Raw genomic sequence first — 14470 nt, 5'->3', positions numbered from 1 at the left:
GTAGCCCTTGTGCAGCATAAATAACCTATTTTAAGCAATTTGCATACCATTCATACCAAATGACCTATAGTACCATTTAACACCAATTCAAACCTACTCCAAAATATGTACATTACAAGACCAAAACATCGATTTACTAATCATCCGAACAAGCAACCATTATGCCCTCATTGGCACCAACAATTCAACCATTAAACAACAAGGAAATTTTAGCATTCTTGACAAGTTAATTATACCTAAACATTCATATGCAAGAATTATTTCTTTAACTAGAATATCAATAGGCAAAGTTCAAAGTATAACCTAAAACTTTATACCAATATCATCAAACAAAACATACCATAATTACCAATGCCTTTAATCATTTCATATCACAAATCAATTACACCAAATGAAAACATTTAACTAACATACCTAAGTTCAATTTCATTTCATGCTAAACAAATACTTAATACTATACATGTCTTCAACATAATCATCTATATGCTAAATTACCATATGCATTTACTTGAATTTTATATTCATTCAAACTCAACTGTGAAAAACCACGAACACAAGCTTTTCAATTCAATATTTAATCCTCCTAAGTACATGCCATAAATAACCAAGCTAGAATCATCAAAAGTTTACCGAATCGAGAGACGAAAGGTGTGTGCTTTTTACTAATCTGATCAACTCGTTCCGGGTAGTTCAAAATCTACAGAAAAGTAATAACCTAAGTAAGTATATAAAATACTTAGTAAGCTTACAATATAAATAAATAGCTTACTTTAATCATTAAAAATGACATGAATTAATGTGAAGTAATTTCACCTATCATAGCATTCAAAACATCAACCATATAAGATTTAGTCCAAACCACATATATAATTTCAAATGGTAAAATACCAACTTTAAATCAAAATTCATAATGAATCCATTTTTCAATTTATCACTTTGCATCACGTTCATCATTAAAATTTGCTTTACGTATCCTTGTCCTATTTATTCATATCGGGACATTGTTTAACAATTTTGGGTCAATAAGTAATGAATATACAAATATTCAAAAATCGTATTTTGCTTATTTCAATGAAACAATTCTATATCAAATAACATTTATTCTTCCGATGGATCTTTGAAAAAGTATTCAATACATAAGTCCATAAATAGATAATGCTCATAAAAGCTAATAAGATACAAAATAAATGTGTCAAGTTACTCATCCTGGCTAAACTAGTGACAACATAAAAAAATAGCTTGGCCAGGACTATGTATACATGTAAGGTTACCAGTCCCAGCTAAATCTTTAATACGATAATGAATTACCAGTCTAGGCTAAATTCGAGCCACATGTATATCTGAGTCTGCAACACATGCTGGAGCTCGATCCATAATAGTAATTTAGTCAGAAATCTCATGTATGACACTTTTACTCGATCCATCGAAATTATTTTAGAAATTCAATATACTCCACACAAACCAGTTTCGTTTCGACAGTTAAAAAAATATATGTAACTATTTATCATTAACAACATTTAATAATGAATTATAACCAAATATAATAGTATGAACTTACTTGTCAAAGTAATTCAACTATCAATGACTAATCGAAAATTTATCATTTTCCTCATATATCCTCCTCGATCATTGAGATTCTTGATCTAAAGTATAGTTTAGTTTAATTATATCAATTCAAACCACATGAACACTCAAATTTATGTATTTAAGCCTTTTTAATATCATTTTACAAATTTACCCGAAACTTTAATCTTTATACAAATTAGTCCCTAAACCCAAACCTATCAAATTGAACACATTTAAGCTTAAACCAAGCTAGCCAAATTTCCTATAATCCTTGTACAACTCATACATTTCTCAATTTCATAATAATTCCATGAAATTTTAATACTTTAACAATTTAATCCTTAAACATCAAAATCAGTAAAAACTATTTCACAAAATAATCTGATTTAGCCATCAAACTTACGAAACTATCATAAAACTTCAAAAGTCTCACAAATTCAAAAACGGCACATTTGAAAATGTTTAACAGTTTTATGAATTAACACCCGGGTTAACTAGACCTAGTTGTAATGATCTCAAAAACATAAAAATGATAAGAAACGGGATAAAAATGCACTTACATCCATGGACTAAAATTTGGTTGAACCTTAAGCTATCAACAATGGCTTCTCAAGTTTTTGTTTGTTTTTTTTTGTGGTAAAAATGGTAAGTGGAAGATGATGGTTTTCAGAAACAAGGTCTCAATATCTCATTTTTTAAAACCACTTGACTTCAGGTACAACCACTTATACTTATCTAATTATCCAATTAAATAAAATTATCAAATAAAATTCACTATATCATAATAATTTACTAGTAAATATTAAATAATAATATTCATATACTCACTCATCAGAATTGTGGTCCGAAAACCATTGTTTTCGACACCACTGAAAAACGGGTTGTTACAAGAAAGGTTTTAATTAACATCACACAGAAGATTCTATTTTTTTCAACATGAGATTGTAGGATTTCAACAATCATCATGTGCCTCGTCTTTATTACACTCGACTGATTCACAATCAGTAGCATCTAGTTCATTCACTTTTAATGTGAAAGCAACAAATTTGCTCATCTATTCATCATTTGACTCTGATTCTAACCTAGTTTCATCACTCCAAATCATACATAAAGATTTCCATTTTTTTCTTTTTCAGGGTATTTGCACATTCTGCTTGGATATGCCCAAAGCCATGACACTGATGACATTGAATTCCCCATTTCTTCTCTTTAATAGGTTCATTTTACTTAGTTTTGTTTTTGAATTTTCCCTTCTGGATAACCTTGGATGGCTTAGATTGTTTATTCCTCCTAAACTACTTATTGGCCATTTTGTTGAACCCTTAAGTAAGCAAAGCAAATTGTTGTTGCATTTTTTTGATAATAGTGTTTTGTTCAGTAGGCACAGTTTCAGCCATTGCAAGAGTAATTTATTCTCAGATTTTGTTTTGCCCTTCTTAGCCTCTTCCATGTTGGTCTCAAAAGTTTAGAGAGATCCAATTAACTCATCAATCTTTATCGCATTAATAACCTTGGCTTCCTCGATGGCTATTACTTTGATACAAAACCTCTCAAGTAAAGACCTAAGAACCTTTCTCACAAGTTTAGAGTTTGAGTACTCACTCAATCAGGTAAAAGCCTGATTGGCCAAGTCATAGAGTTTTGCATGAAACTCTCCAATATCTTTAAATTCTCAAATTTAGTTGTTAGCATCTGAAGCTTTGATTGTTTCACTTTATTGGTCCATTGGCTTGAATACACTTAGAAATCCTCATGAACTCTTGTGCATCTACCCTATAGAAAATAGAATAAAGGGATTTAGAATTGGCATTAGCAATTTTTTCTTCTTCAGTAGTCTAGGTTGCCTTGGCCTTGAGAGTTTTTACTCCTTTAGCTTCAGTGAAGGGATGAGTCCATCAAGTTAAAATAGCCTTCCAGACTCGTTCATCCATTAACTTAATGAACGCTTTCATCTCCATCGAGCATAGGGGGAATGAGACTAAATATCCTTCCATTGCAAGCAAGTATATCAACCAAAATTATCACCATTTTATGTTTAGTGGGAGGCTTTGATACCAATTGTAGAAACGAGAGAACTACTTGCTTAGCAAACAGAAACCATGGCTAAAGTAGTGTTTGGAACTGTGGCCACAGTTTCAACCATAAAATCAGAAGTGCAAAAAAGTAAATAAGAACATTGAGATTGTTTACACAGCTCAACTTCAGTCTATGTCTGCAGGGCCTTGCTCAGAGCAATGACCTGCTATCTTTCTTACAGTACAACCAATGATTTAAGAACTAATATCTACTAACTCTCACCGATTTAATGACCTCACCGTTGTACAAAGACTAGATCACTCTCCCACTAAGATTCCCTTTCGAAAGCTTAGCTTTCAATACAAGAGACTCTCCTGTTTTCTTACAAAAACAACGTACACATAAAACATTCCTAACATGAACAAGTTTTAGCTCTACCAATCTCTCAATTACTCTTTAACCTAGACAAAACTTAAGTTTATATACTACTTATGTTTTGCTTAAATAGGAGTCATAGTGTAATCATTTTTCTATAAAGTAAATATAAAAAACAACATAGGATAATAATTTCATAAGAGTCTTGGTGTAATACAATGTTTTCAAATATAGAAAGTGACTTTACTTGATTTGCAAGTAATTAATCTTCATGTCTTCAATTTAACCCAATTGGTTTTCATGTTTTGGGCTCTAACTCATCTAAATATCTTCAAAATAAATAGTCCAATGCTTTTGTTCTAAAATTTGCCAACTCTAAAATTAGGCAAGTACAATAATAAAACAGTTCCTCAAGTTGTGGCCACTATTTCAACAAAGCGTGGTAACTGGGATTCATGATTCTTTGTTGTTGTTGTAGTTGTTGTGTAGCTTATGTTGATCACCTCTAGTATGCATTGTAGATGTGTTTAGGTGGCTTTTATTCTATGTTTTGGATAACTTCTTTTGTTTGTTGTAATTTGGTTTTTCTTTTCTTAATAATAAAATCTTTGCCTAGCAAAAAGAAAAAAATTGTAAATTTTATTGATAGAGATAAATTCTCATATATTTATAATAAATTAAATAGTATTTATAATAAATTATTTATATTTAATTTTACTTGATTATATAATATTTACAATAAAATATTTATACTTATTTGAACTAAATAACATGATATTTATTATCAATTATTTATACTTGGCCAATGACCAACAATGATGACATGTAGTATATGTCTAATATTATAGAGAAATAGATTAACAAATATGAAATGCTAAAGTAATTAAATAAAATTTTATAGGATGCTTATTTTCTTAACTTTTTTAGTGATTGTACCATTGAATACGTTCTTGAACTAATTAAGTTTTGTTACTTGTTTAGAGAAATTTTCTCAAGTATTATGAATATATTTTAGGTTAAAATATGTACTTAGTCCATGTACTTAGATAAAATTTAAAATATAATCCTGCATTTAAAAGTTAAAATTAATTCCTCTTACCTTTTTATTTAAAAATCTCAATCTAATCATTAGCATTGTTAGTATTTTCATCAAAATTGCCAACTTGGCATCTTGATTAGACTTCCTCATATGACATAGCATATGTTTGACAAAAAAATAGACATGTTAAGTTAACAAATTTTAATAGAAGTTACAAATAACAATAATAGTTGGCCCATAATTTTAAATTGAAAAGTAAGAGGACTGAAGTTTTAACTTTTAAGTACATTGACTATATCTCGAATTCAGGATAAGTGTAGGGACTAATAACATATTTTAACCTTTTTATAATAATTGATATCCTTTTTAGATTTTTTTTGAACAATTTCATTATAAGTTCTGATCATGTCTGCTCTTTTTGATACATGCCTAGAACTAACCATAACCCCCCAACCCATAAATATGAGGATAATGCGCTTCAATGCACTTGAACCCATGTCCTCCTGCATTGGCAACAATACCCATGCCAATTGAGCTAAGACTCAATCGACTCCTTTTTAGAATTTAAAATAAGATAGTTATGTAATTACAATATATACTAGTAAACATGAGATTAAAAATTATATTGTTGGGGATAACCCTGTTAAACAATGAACAAGTAATATAACGAATAAATTGAAAAGATCAAATACAAATATTTTACGTGGAAAAACCCTTCAATAGGATAAAAACCATGGGTAAATATAATTTCACTAAAATAGCAAAAATAAAGAGTACAAAAAAATAGAGATAAAACTAAACCCCAAATCCCGAAATAAGAACCCTCAAAACATAAATACAAAATTCTCTGAAAACTTGTAAAAGTTAATACCTAAATGTGTAATGGGTTATTTTTTCTAAGGTGAAAAAATGACCTATTTATAGGCTAAATTTGTAGGTCAAATAATATTAAAATAACCTACACTAATCAAAGTTTAAGTGGGAAACTAAAATAAAATTTAACTAGGAGAAGAAAGTCAAAAAATTGCATGACATATCGCTGCGTTGTGATGTCATCATCGACTCATCGAGACGCTAGGTATCGTGTCGTCGGGATGACACCTTTTCCTTCGTCGGGACATAAAACCTATTTCAGCCTAATTACGAGGCATAACTCCACAAGTTTCCAACTTGACTTGTATTTCCACAATGCCTTTTTTGCCAAAGCCCGCCACAGACCTATCTCAAACTATGTAGGATATTAACTAAGTCAAAGTTGTGCTTAGAAGCTAGAAGACTACTAGTCTTCGACTTGTGCACTGTCAAATCAAAACTGACCCGAGTCTCATTTCTGCGAACACAGTACCCTATCTTTTCAAAACCTACATCCAAAAGAGAACCTCTCTTATACGGAACAATTATACATTTTTTTGTCCTATGACCAAGTTGCATCTGCTTCAAACGAGTCGATTTCGACTCCTTAACAAACGAGGGACATCTTATTTCACTAGTCACCGTTGATCCTTCTAGAACATAAAGACTGTTAATTTTTTTACCTTTCATCAAAACAAAGCCCCATAGGATACCTTAATACCGATTGATTCGATGTTAATTCTACAACCCTTCAAGTCCAATATTCCCAAACAGATGAGATTTTTCTTTAATTAAGACACATGTCTGACATTTGATAGTGTCCTAATTATCTCGTCATGCATCCTAATCTGAACAATACCAACACCGATTACTTTACTGGGTGAGACATTCCCAATGCACACAACTCTATCTTCAATTAAACTGTATATGGAGAACAAGTCCTTGTTAGGACACATGTGGAAAGAACACCCCAAATCCAAGATTCACTCGAACGTAAGCTTGGAGCTTTCACTTGTTGACACCAACAAGAAATCATCACCCTTGTCATTGGCCAAATTAGAACCAGTTAAATCTTCCTCGTTGCACTTAGCAGCCCTTTTATTTAACAGTTTGTAACAATCTGCCTTAATGTAACCTAACTTTTTACATTAGCGACATCTTTTGTCTTACTTCCTTGATGCTACCAAAACCGAGGCTTGCCTATTTGACTTGTTATTTGAACCAAACTCATTGTCAAGTTTTTATTTTCTCAAAAGATGACCTTTCACATACTCGAATAAGAGATTATCTCTGCTATAAATCAAGGTCTCTCTGAAAGACTTGTATGAATGGGGTAAATAGCATAATAATAGCATAGTCTGATCTTCATTATCAATCTGAATCTCAACATTTTTAAATCATTTAAAAGAGTAATAAATTAACTGATGTGACCTCTAAGGTGCTCACTGTCGTCCATGCGAAACGTGTATAAATGTTGTTTTAACACCAATTGGTTAGCTAGAGACTATTTCATGTAAAGGGTTTCTAACCTTTTTCATAAGGTGAATGTCGTTTTCTCCATCAAAACCACCTGCAACACATTATTTGTTAGACTTAATTGAATCATGGATAGAGCTTTTTTTCTAACCTATCCCATTCTGATTTATCTATGTCTATAGGCTTCTTCTTTGCAAGAACCTTCTCAATATCACCTTGAATCAAAATTGTCGTCATCTGAATTTTTCACAGATTAAAATTTGTGATGCCATTGAACTTATCAATATCAAACCTTTTTACTGCCATATCTGAATAGCTTGAATGCGAAAATCAAACTAGCTCTGATACCAATTTGTTGTGGATAACTCTGTTAAGCAACAGACAAGTAATATAACAAAGAAATTGAAAAGATCGAACACAAATATTTTACGTGAAAAAACCCCTCCAAAGAGGATAAAAAACCACGAGTAAAGACAATTTCACTAAAACGGAAAAAACAAAGAGTACAAAAGATAGAGATAAAATTAAACCCCAAAACCCGAAATAAGAATCCTCAAAATGTAAACACAAATTGAAAGATTGTAAAAGCTAATACCTAAATGTGTAATGGGTTATTTTTTCTAAGGTGAAAAAATAGCTTATCTATAGGCTAAATTCGTAGGCCAAATAATATTAAAATAACCTACACTAATCAGCGTTTAAGTGGGAAACTAAAATAGAGTATAACTAGGAGAAGAAAGCCGAAAAAATTGCATGACACATCGCCACGTTGTGATGATGTCATCACTACATGGGACGCTAGGTATCGTGTCATCGGGACGACGCCTCTTCCTTCGCCGAGACGTCAAAACCTGTTTCGACCATAATACGAGGCATAACTCCACATATAATGTAATTACACTATTTCAACTAAACACAATATGCAATTAAAATTTCTTATATTTATAAAATTGTATAATTACTATTGTAAATTAGTTTGTGATGTCTAAACATATTAATTTTTTTCTTATCATCTTCAAATTTAGATCAATTAAATTATTAAACTACTTGAAGTGATAGCTTTTAGTAAAACAGATTTTGGTTGATCAAAGAAATCAAGATTTTGATAAATAAAAATAGAAGTAGCTTTTTAGGAATAAAGATCTTTAACTTAGTTTGGTTTATTTACCGCAAGATTTTTAACTACCTTATTCCACGATTTCGCACGATCAGAAAAATATATATTTTCCGCTCATAAAATATTCCAAGAAAGAAAAAAATTAAATAACCTAAGTACTAGTATTGTTTTCTAGTGCTTAGGCTAATTATATGTATGCAATAATAGGTAGGCATATTCCGGCACATTAAGTATCTAGCTTTCCATTTACTGTTCAGTACTAGTTTGTTTGTCAATATGAGAACAGCCATGTGCATCAACTGAGGTGTTAATAAAAGGCTATGGGCATAGGGTTGTTTTTCTTGCATGCAATGATTTGTTCATCATATCATTGATTAATTGAAGACTGTCATCAAAGGGAGATTATATTATTCTCCATGCATGCATGCAGTAGCACACCGGAGATTCTTATACCTCATGCATGCTTTAAGGTAACGCACATTCTCGCTCTGGACTTGTTTAAACAATCTTCTGTTATCTTTTGTTTGTTTATCCTTTCTAGGTAATTCCTGTGGTTAAAAGTGGATCTCGATGTGATGAGTGATATTTTAGTTGAATATATAGCTTCAAACCTTATCATATATCTAATTTTCCTTCAGTATATTTGTCTATGTTAAAGCTAGATAGCTTAGTGAGTGGATCAGTTGTGTTGATGATGAAGAGCACGCTTACATTACATACATGATGAAAAATAATGGGTAATTGGAGAAGTGTCCAAAAATTTTAGAGAATTACAGTAAAAATAAGTTTCGAATTCACAATATTAACCCTTCAGTTGATACGGGAACTAAGTTGGATCCTCAAATAATCTCTATTTTTTCTCCTTATCCAAAAAGATAGTAGCAGCAGAAATCTCAAAATAGAAATGAAACATCCAAAAAAGAACACAATTAACCACAGACAAACACAAGAGAAACCTATAAAAAAGCTTCAAAAACTGTCAACCTCACTCTAAACGATGATTATTATCATTTGGCTTTTTTCTTCCATTTCAAAACATTTCAATAATTCTTTCTGACTAAGAATAACAAGCAATACAAATTACTAGGTGCAATAACAAATTATAAACAAAATCAAGCACCACTATTTTAACGAATTGAAGATGGCATGCATATATAATATACATATTTAGCTTTAAAATTTTCTCTTTGGTATGGGACAATTGATTGCTCCATATTTAACTTACATTTATCTGTTCAGGAAAGATACTAATTATCAAGGCATTAACAGCTGAAGAAGATCCTCTACTTTCATTATATAATTATTGTATCATAAGACAAGAATGAAAATATAGTTTTCAAAAAAAAAAAAAATTAAGAAGATGAAGAGATGATGGAAAGCATTAAAGACAGTAGATATACACACTCCATGGAGTATAATACATACGATAGAGAAAAGGGTAAGGCATCAAATCAAATATGATGTATGAAAAGGCATTTATTGATAGAATTAGTGCAATTACATTTCATATAATCTTTTCTCATCAATCCTCAAATTCAAATGAAAACTTCACCTAGGTAAGGATAACCACATTAAAATATAGAAAAAAAAAGCTTCTCTTCTAGAAAGACTCTGCATATATATCTAGGTACAGGTTCTGGTTTATTCAAGGCTATGGTTTAGCAGAAAAACTACTCAACATATCCCTCTTGAACTCTATGGCACGTGTAGAAATGATAATCCATAGTTTTATGTTTCGCTATGCTTGAAAGTAGGCATTCTGATCAGCATACACAATATAGAGGGTTTGGGAAACTGTTATGTTTCACACGCATCATCAAAGCAACAATCTAAATAAACATTTCATATATCCCAATACAAGAAGCGGAGGAATGCAACGCCAACCATGCATATATAGTAATCACAAAATTGAACATCTTTAATTTTGAGATTGCATTAAGGAGCTCTATGATCCAATCTTGTCGGTCCTCTATTACTTGGGTTTATGCAACAATGGATTAAAAGACTTTTAGGGTTTCTTACCAACATATACAATCTGGCCAACTTAAAGTATCTGCTAATGGTGTAGCATATATATACTTGTGTGTGTTCTTAGGAATGATTGAAGTTACTCACTCACAGGTAAGGTAATTGCCCCAAAATAGAAATTGTGATCCTCCAATAACAAGTTGGCTCAATTCTGGGGATTCTTAGTGGCTCCAATAATTAAATCTTTCTAATCATTTGGCTTATTATATATTATAATTAAATCTTTCTCATCATTTGGTCTAAGAAGCAAGATAAGGTGTCGGTAGCAGTTCCAGCTGCCAAAACTTACGATACTTTATCACATAAAAATCATCCACTGAATTCTGTACTTCTAATTTAACGCCATTTTTGAGTAGTTGACTCAAAATTAAGGCCAACTTTCTTTACATGATGTCTGCTCATCATCAGATAATCATCAAACAACCAAAAGAAAATGGGGGATCAGAGGGGATGGACTATGCAGGAGAATTGTTGGAATTAAGAACAAATAAATATTGTACATAAACAACATTATATAGAGATGGAAAACTAGATAAACTTTTTCATTAATTTTGAGTTTCTTACCCCATGAGACCCGCAATTCAATTCTTTTTTGCTAAGCCAAAACTAGCCAAGCTACTAGAGCAAAGAACATAGTTCTAAGCAAGAGACCGGCAAATGAGTTTGAGAGATTCAAAAGGAAAGTAAGCATGCAAAGAGTTTTTATTTGCTCTATCAAACCTTAAATCAACAACAAATTAGAACTATAGCTTACACCTCTTCATGCTCATGCACTGCTCAAGTAATTAGTTATTCAATGAAAGGAATGCAGGCCTCTCAGGGTTTGCCATACAGTTGAACTCCTGAAAATTAAGATTGAAATCAATTAATTATATATGAAGTGAGATAATCAAAGGTAAAGAAATGGATTCAATGGCATGTGTCATTGCCGTTGTTGAGGTGTCTTGATGCTTTTCTTGGCGTGTTTGTATGGGGTAATTATGTATCAGGTTCAGAATTACTGCTTACTACTATGGGTGTCTTACTTCTGCATGTCGAAGTTTGCATTTCAGTGTTGTTTAGGTGAGTGCTGATTCTTTTATTTGATGTTGTCTGAGGATACTTATCTTATGCATGGTGTTCTCTGATTTTGTAGTTCTGCTTCGGGATCCTTTTAGTTAATTTAAAAAAAATCAAAGGAAAGAAGGGCCTCATATATATGTTTTCGGATAGTACCTGTTGAGAGACTGACATTAGTTGTTACAGCACAAAGCGTAGAGTGTGCCATTGCACCATTAATATCCCACTTCTGAGACAAATTGGGAAAGCCGTTATTGCCACTGCTGTTGCAGCTTGCATCCTTTGAAGTTGCAAGGTTTTGCTGAAAACCCAAAATTGCAGATGGCTTCAACATCCTTCTGATCACTAGAGATTCCTCGATAACATTGTCTCTTGATGCTGCACTAGGTTCTTCAACTTGATGAGCAACAACCTTAGAGGAAGATGCCATGCTGGAACTGTTGTGCCCATAAGAATGATCTGATTTCTTGGTTGGTTCAAGTTGGGACAAAGACCTTAAGAAATGAGGGCTTGAATCTGGACATATTTTCCACTCATGTCTACTAGTACTACTCCCAGACCCACTGCACATTTTTTCTCGAGTCCTTTCCCTTGCTCTTGCCCTTGCCTTTGCTCTTGACTCTTTTGCAAGCAGAGGGACTGCTGCTTTGTGTAAAATTTTCATCTTTTTATCTTTAGAAACAACACCCTCTAGCTCAAGTAAGTTGCTTTGGAAAGCTGTGCCCTCAAACTCTCCTCCATCGACACCAAGGGCTCCATTCTCAGCTACCATTTCATACTGATCATCAGGGACGAGAGAAAAACTCCTTTGACCCCCGGGACAACCATTCCCATAACGCTTCATCTTTACCAGCTCCCTTATGGCATTGTTCGACTTCCTAAGCAGCCACTCCACGGTTTTGCTTGCTTTGTCAAACCCTAGCATGTCTTGAAGATCAAAGAACTCGCGGGCGATTTCTATGGACAGCCTCACCCTCCTATCTCTCACCCCTTGTGCGGTGCAAATCTTGCTATGTCGATCTTTCTTTACAGCCTTGTTGACGGGAAAACCAAACCCTGGAGGACCACCAAAACCAACCCCATCCTTATTCAAAAGTGCCATGTTAAGTAAAGTGTCGGTCAACTGAGGATTTGCAGGCAACAATGAAGAAGCCGACACCAAATCATGGTGATGATGATGATGATTAAGGAGAATGTCATTAGATTCATGACTTAAAAGAGGAGGAGGAGGAGGAGGAGGAAGAGCTTGGGGATGGTAAGAAGAAGAAGGAAAGTGTAGAAAAGGGTTGATATTGTTATAGTCGTTAGCTGAAGTTGAAAAGAACATTTTTGCATATTACTTTTGGCAATTAGTTTTAGGTGCCTTTACAAATTTAGGAAAAGAATGTGGGGATTGGATCAGTGCAAGAAGAATTTAAACATGGAGTAGGCAATTGAAGGAAACAACTAAAACCCCATTTTTTATCATGATTTTCAGGTTAAATTCTACCCTTGCTGTGCTGTGCTGGGCCTGCCTACGAGTGAGTCGCGAGAGAGTTGTTTCCTCGTGTTTTCGAAACCACAATAACCAAGCATAGCTTAGGTAGCTGCTAGAAATTCTGTGAGAAAAACTGTTCAAACTTTTGGCCAAAAAAGTAGTGAAACTGAATGGGACAACCAAGGCTACAGATATATTATTATTTTTGGTATGGAAAATTATTTGGTGGCAAAGTGAAATTTAAAAACTCGTGAAATGTTGTGATTTGTCCCCAGAGAATATTAAAAAATTTAAAAATAAATTAAAAAATGTATGATGTATTAAATTTTATTTATAGAATTCAAAATTTTTATACCGTGGAAAAGTATTAATCATTTTAATATTATATTAAATTTATATATAAATAAGTGTTGACTGCAATAATAAATATATTTTTAAAGAGAAATTTGAGTTAAAACTTTGAAAATGATGTTATTAGAAAGAATAATTATAAATCCTAAAAAAATAATTTTATGGTTTGTAAATCAGACATGAATGATACATTTATTCTAAAAATATATAAATGATTATTTATAGTTATTATATTTAGAATTGAATAATTAATTATTAAAAGTTTAATGATTTACGTTTTAAATATTTTTTATAAAATATTAGAAATATAAAACGAAATGTCAATTTATTATTAACTTTTAATATAAAAATTTATGTACTGAAAATATATTAAATATGGCAAATAAGGGTGGGGAGTGCAGGGACTGGGGAGGGGGGAGGGGGGACTATAGCAGTCTTTTCATACTTTTAAACCCGTTAATGCAGACCAATCTCCTTAGCTTTCATGTCTTTTCAATGCTTAATTGCCATCAATTATGAAACCAATAGTCACATTTCCTTTTTGTCTATCTTTTTGTTTTGTTTTGTTTTGTTTTTACATTTAAAATCTCTTAATTTTATCATTCAAAAATATATTCCGTTTTCTTTAAAAAAATTTCGGATGAAAAATATGTATCATATTTACAATAAAATTAAATTTTGATATTATACATTTTTCTTTAACTCTTGTGCAAGTCAATGGTACATTAACGGTAAAGATAGAGGGGATTAAATTATTAAAAATATGTCAATTTTTTTTAAAATTATCGGAATAGGTCGATTTTTGAAATATTTACGGGTATAGACTGATTTAGGGAAAATATTTTCATTGGAAATGTTTTCGGGGAAAATCCAAACAAAACACTTCTAACTGGAAGTGCTTTCTATGTGTCACCAATAAAATGCTTCCCTTAACGAATACTTTTCTAACGACTATTTTAAATAGTCGTTGTCCCCCCCCCCCCAAGGGTAAAAAAAATTATAAAAACCCCACCCTTACTCATGTCTCACAAAATTCTCTCAAATTCTCAAACCACTCTCAAAATTCTTTCAAATTCTCTCAAAATCTAAATTATATTTTCTATTAGATTTTTAT

General features: G+C 32.0%; 1 protein-coding gene across 1 annotated transcript; it reads right to left on the bottom strand.

Moving 5' to 3' along the window:
• Window positions 1–10955: 10955 nt before the first annotated feature.
• On the bottom strand, window positions 10956–13026 carry LOC105800782 (transcription factor CYCLOIDEA). Its single transcript, XM_012632102.2, has 2 exons — window positions 11685–13026; window positions 10956–11311 (listed from the first exon to the last, which is right to left on the bottom strand). Exons 1-2 carry the CDS (start codon window positions 12853–12855, stop codon window positions 11286–11288), a joined length of 1197 nt encoding a protein of 398 aa, XP_012487556.2. The 5' UTR covers window positions 12856–13026; the 3' UTR covers window positions 10956–11285.
• Window positions 13027–14470: the final 1444 nt, after the last annotated feature.

This window comes from Gossypium raimondii, chromosome 7, assembly GCF_025698545.1.
Source record: "Gossypium raimondii isolate GPD5lz chromosome 7, ASM2569854v1, whole genome shotgun sequence".
In the NCBI taxonomy this organism is placed as follows: domain Eukaryota; kingdom Viridiplantae; phylum Streptophyta; class Magnoliopsida; order Malvales; family Malvaceae; genus Gossypium; species Gossypium raimondii.
This window is presented reverse-complemented; position numbering and strand designations above follow the sequence as displayed.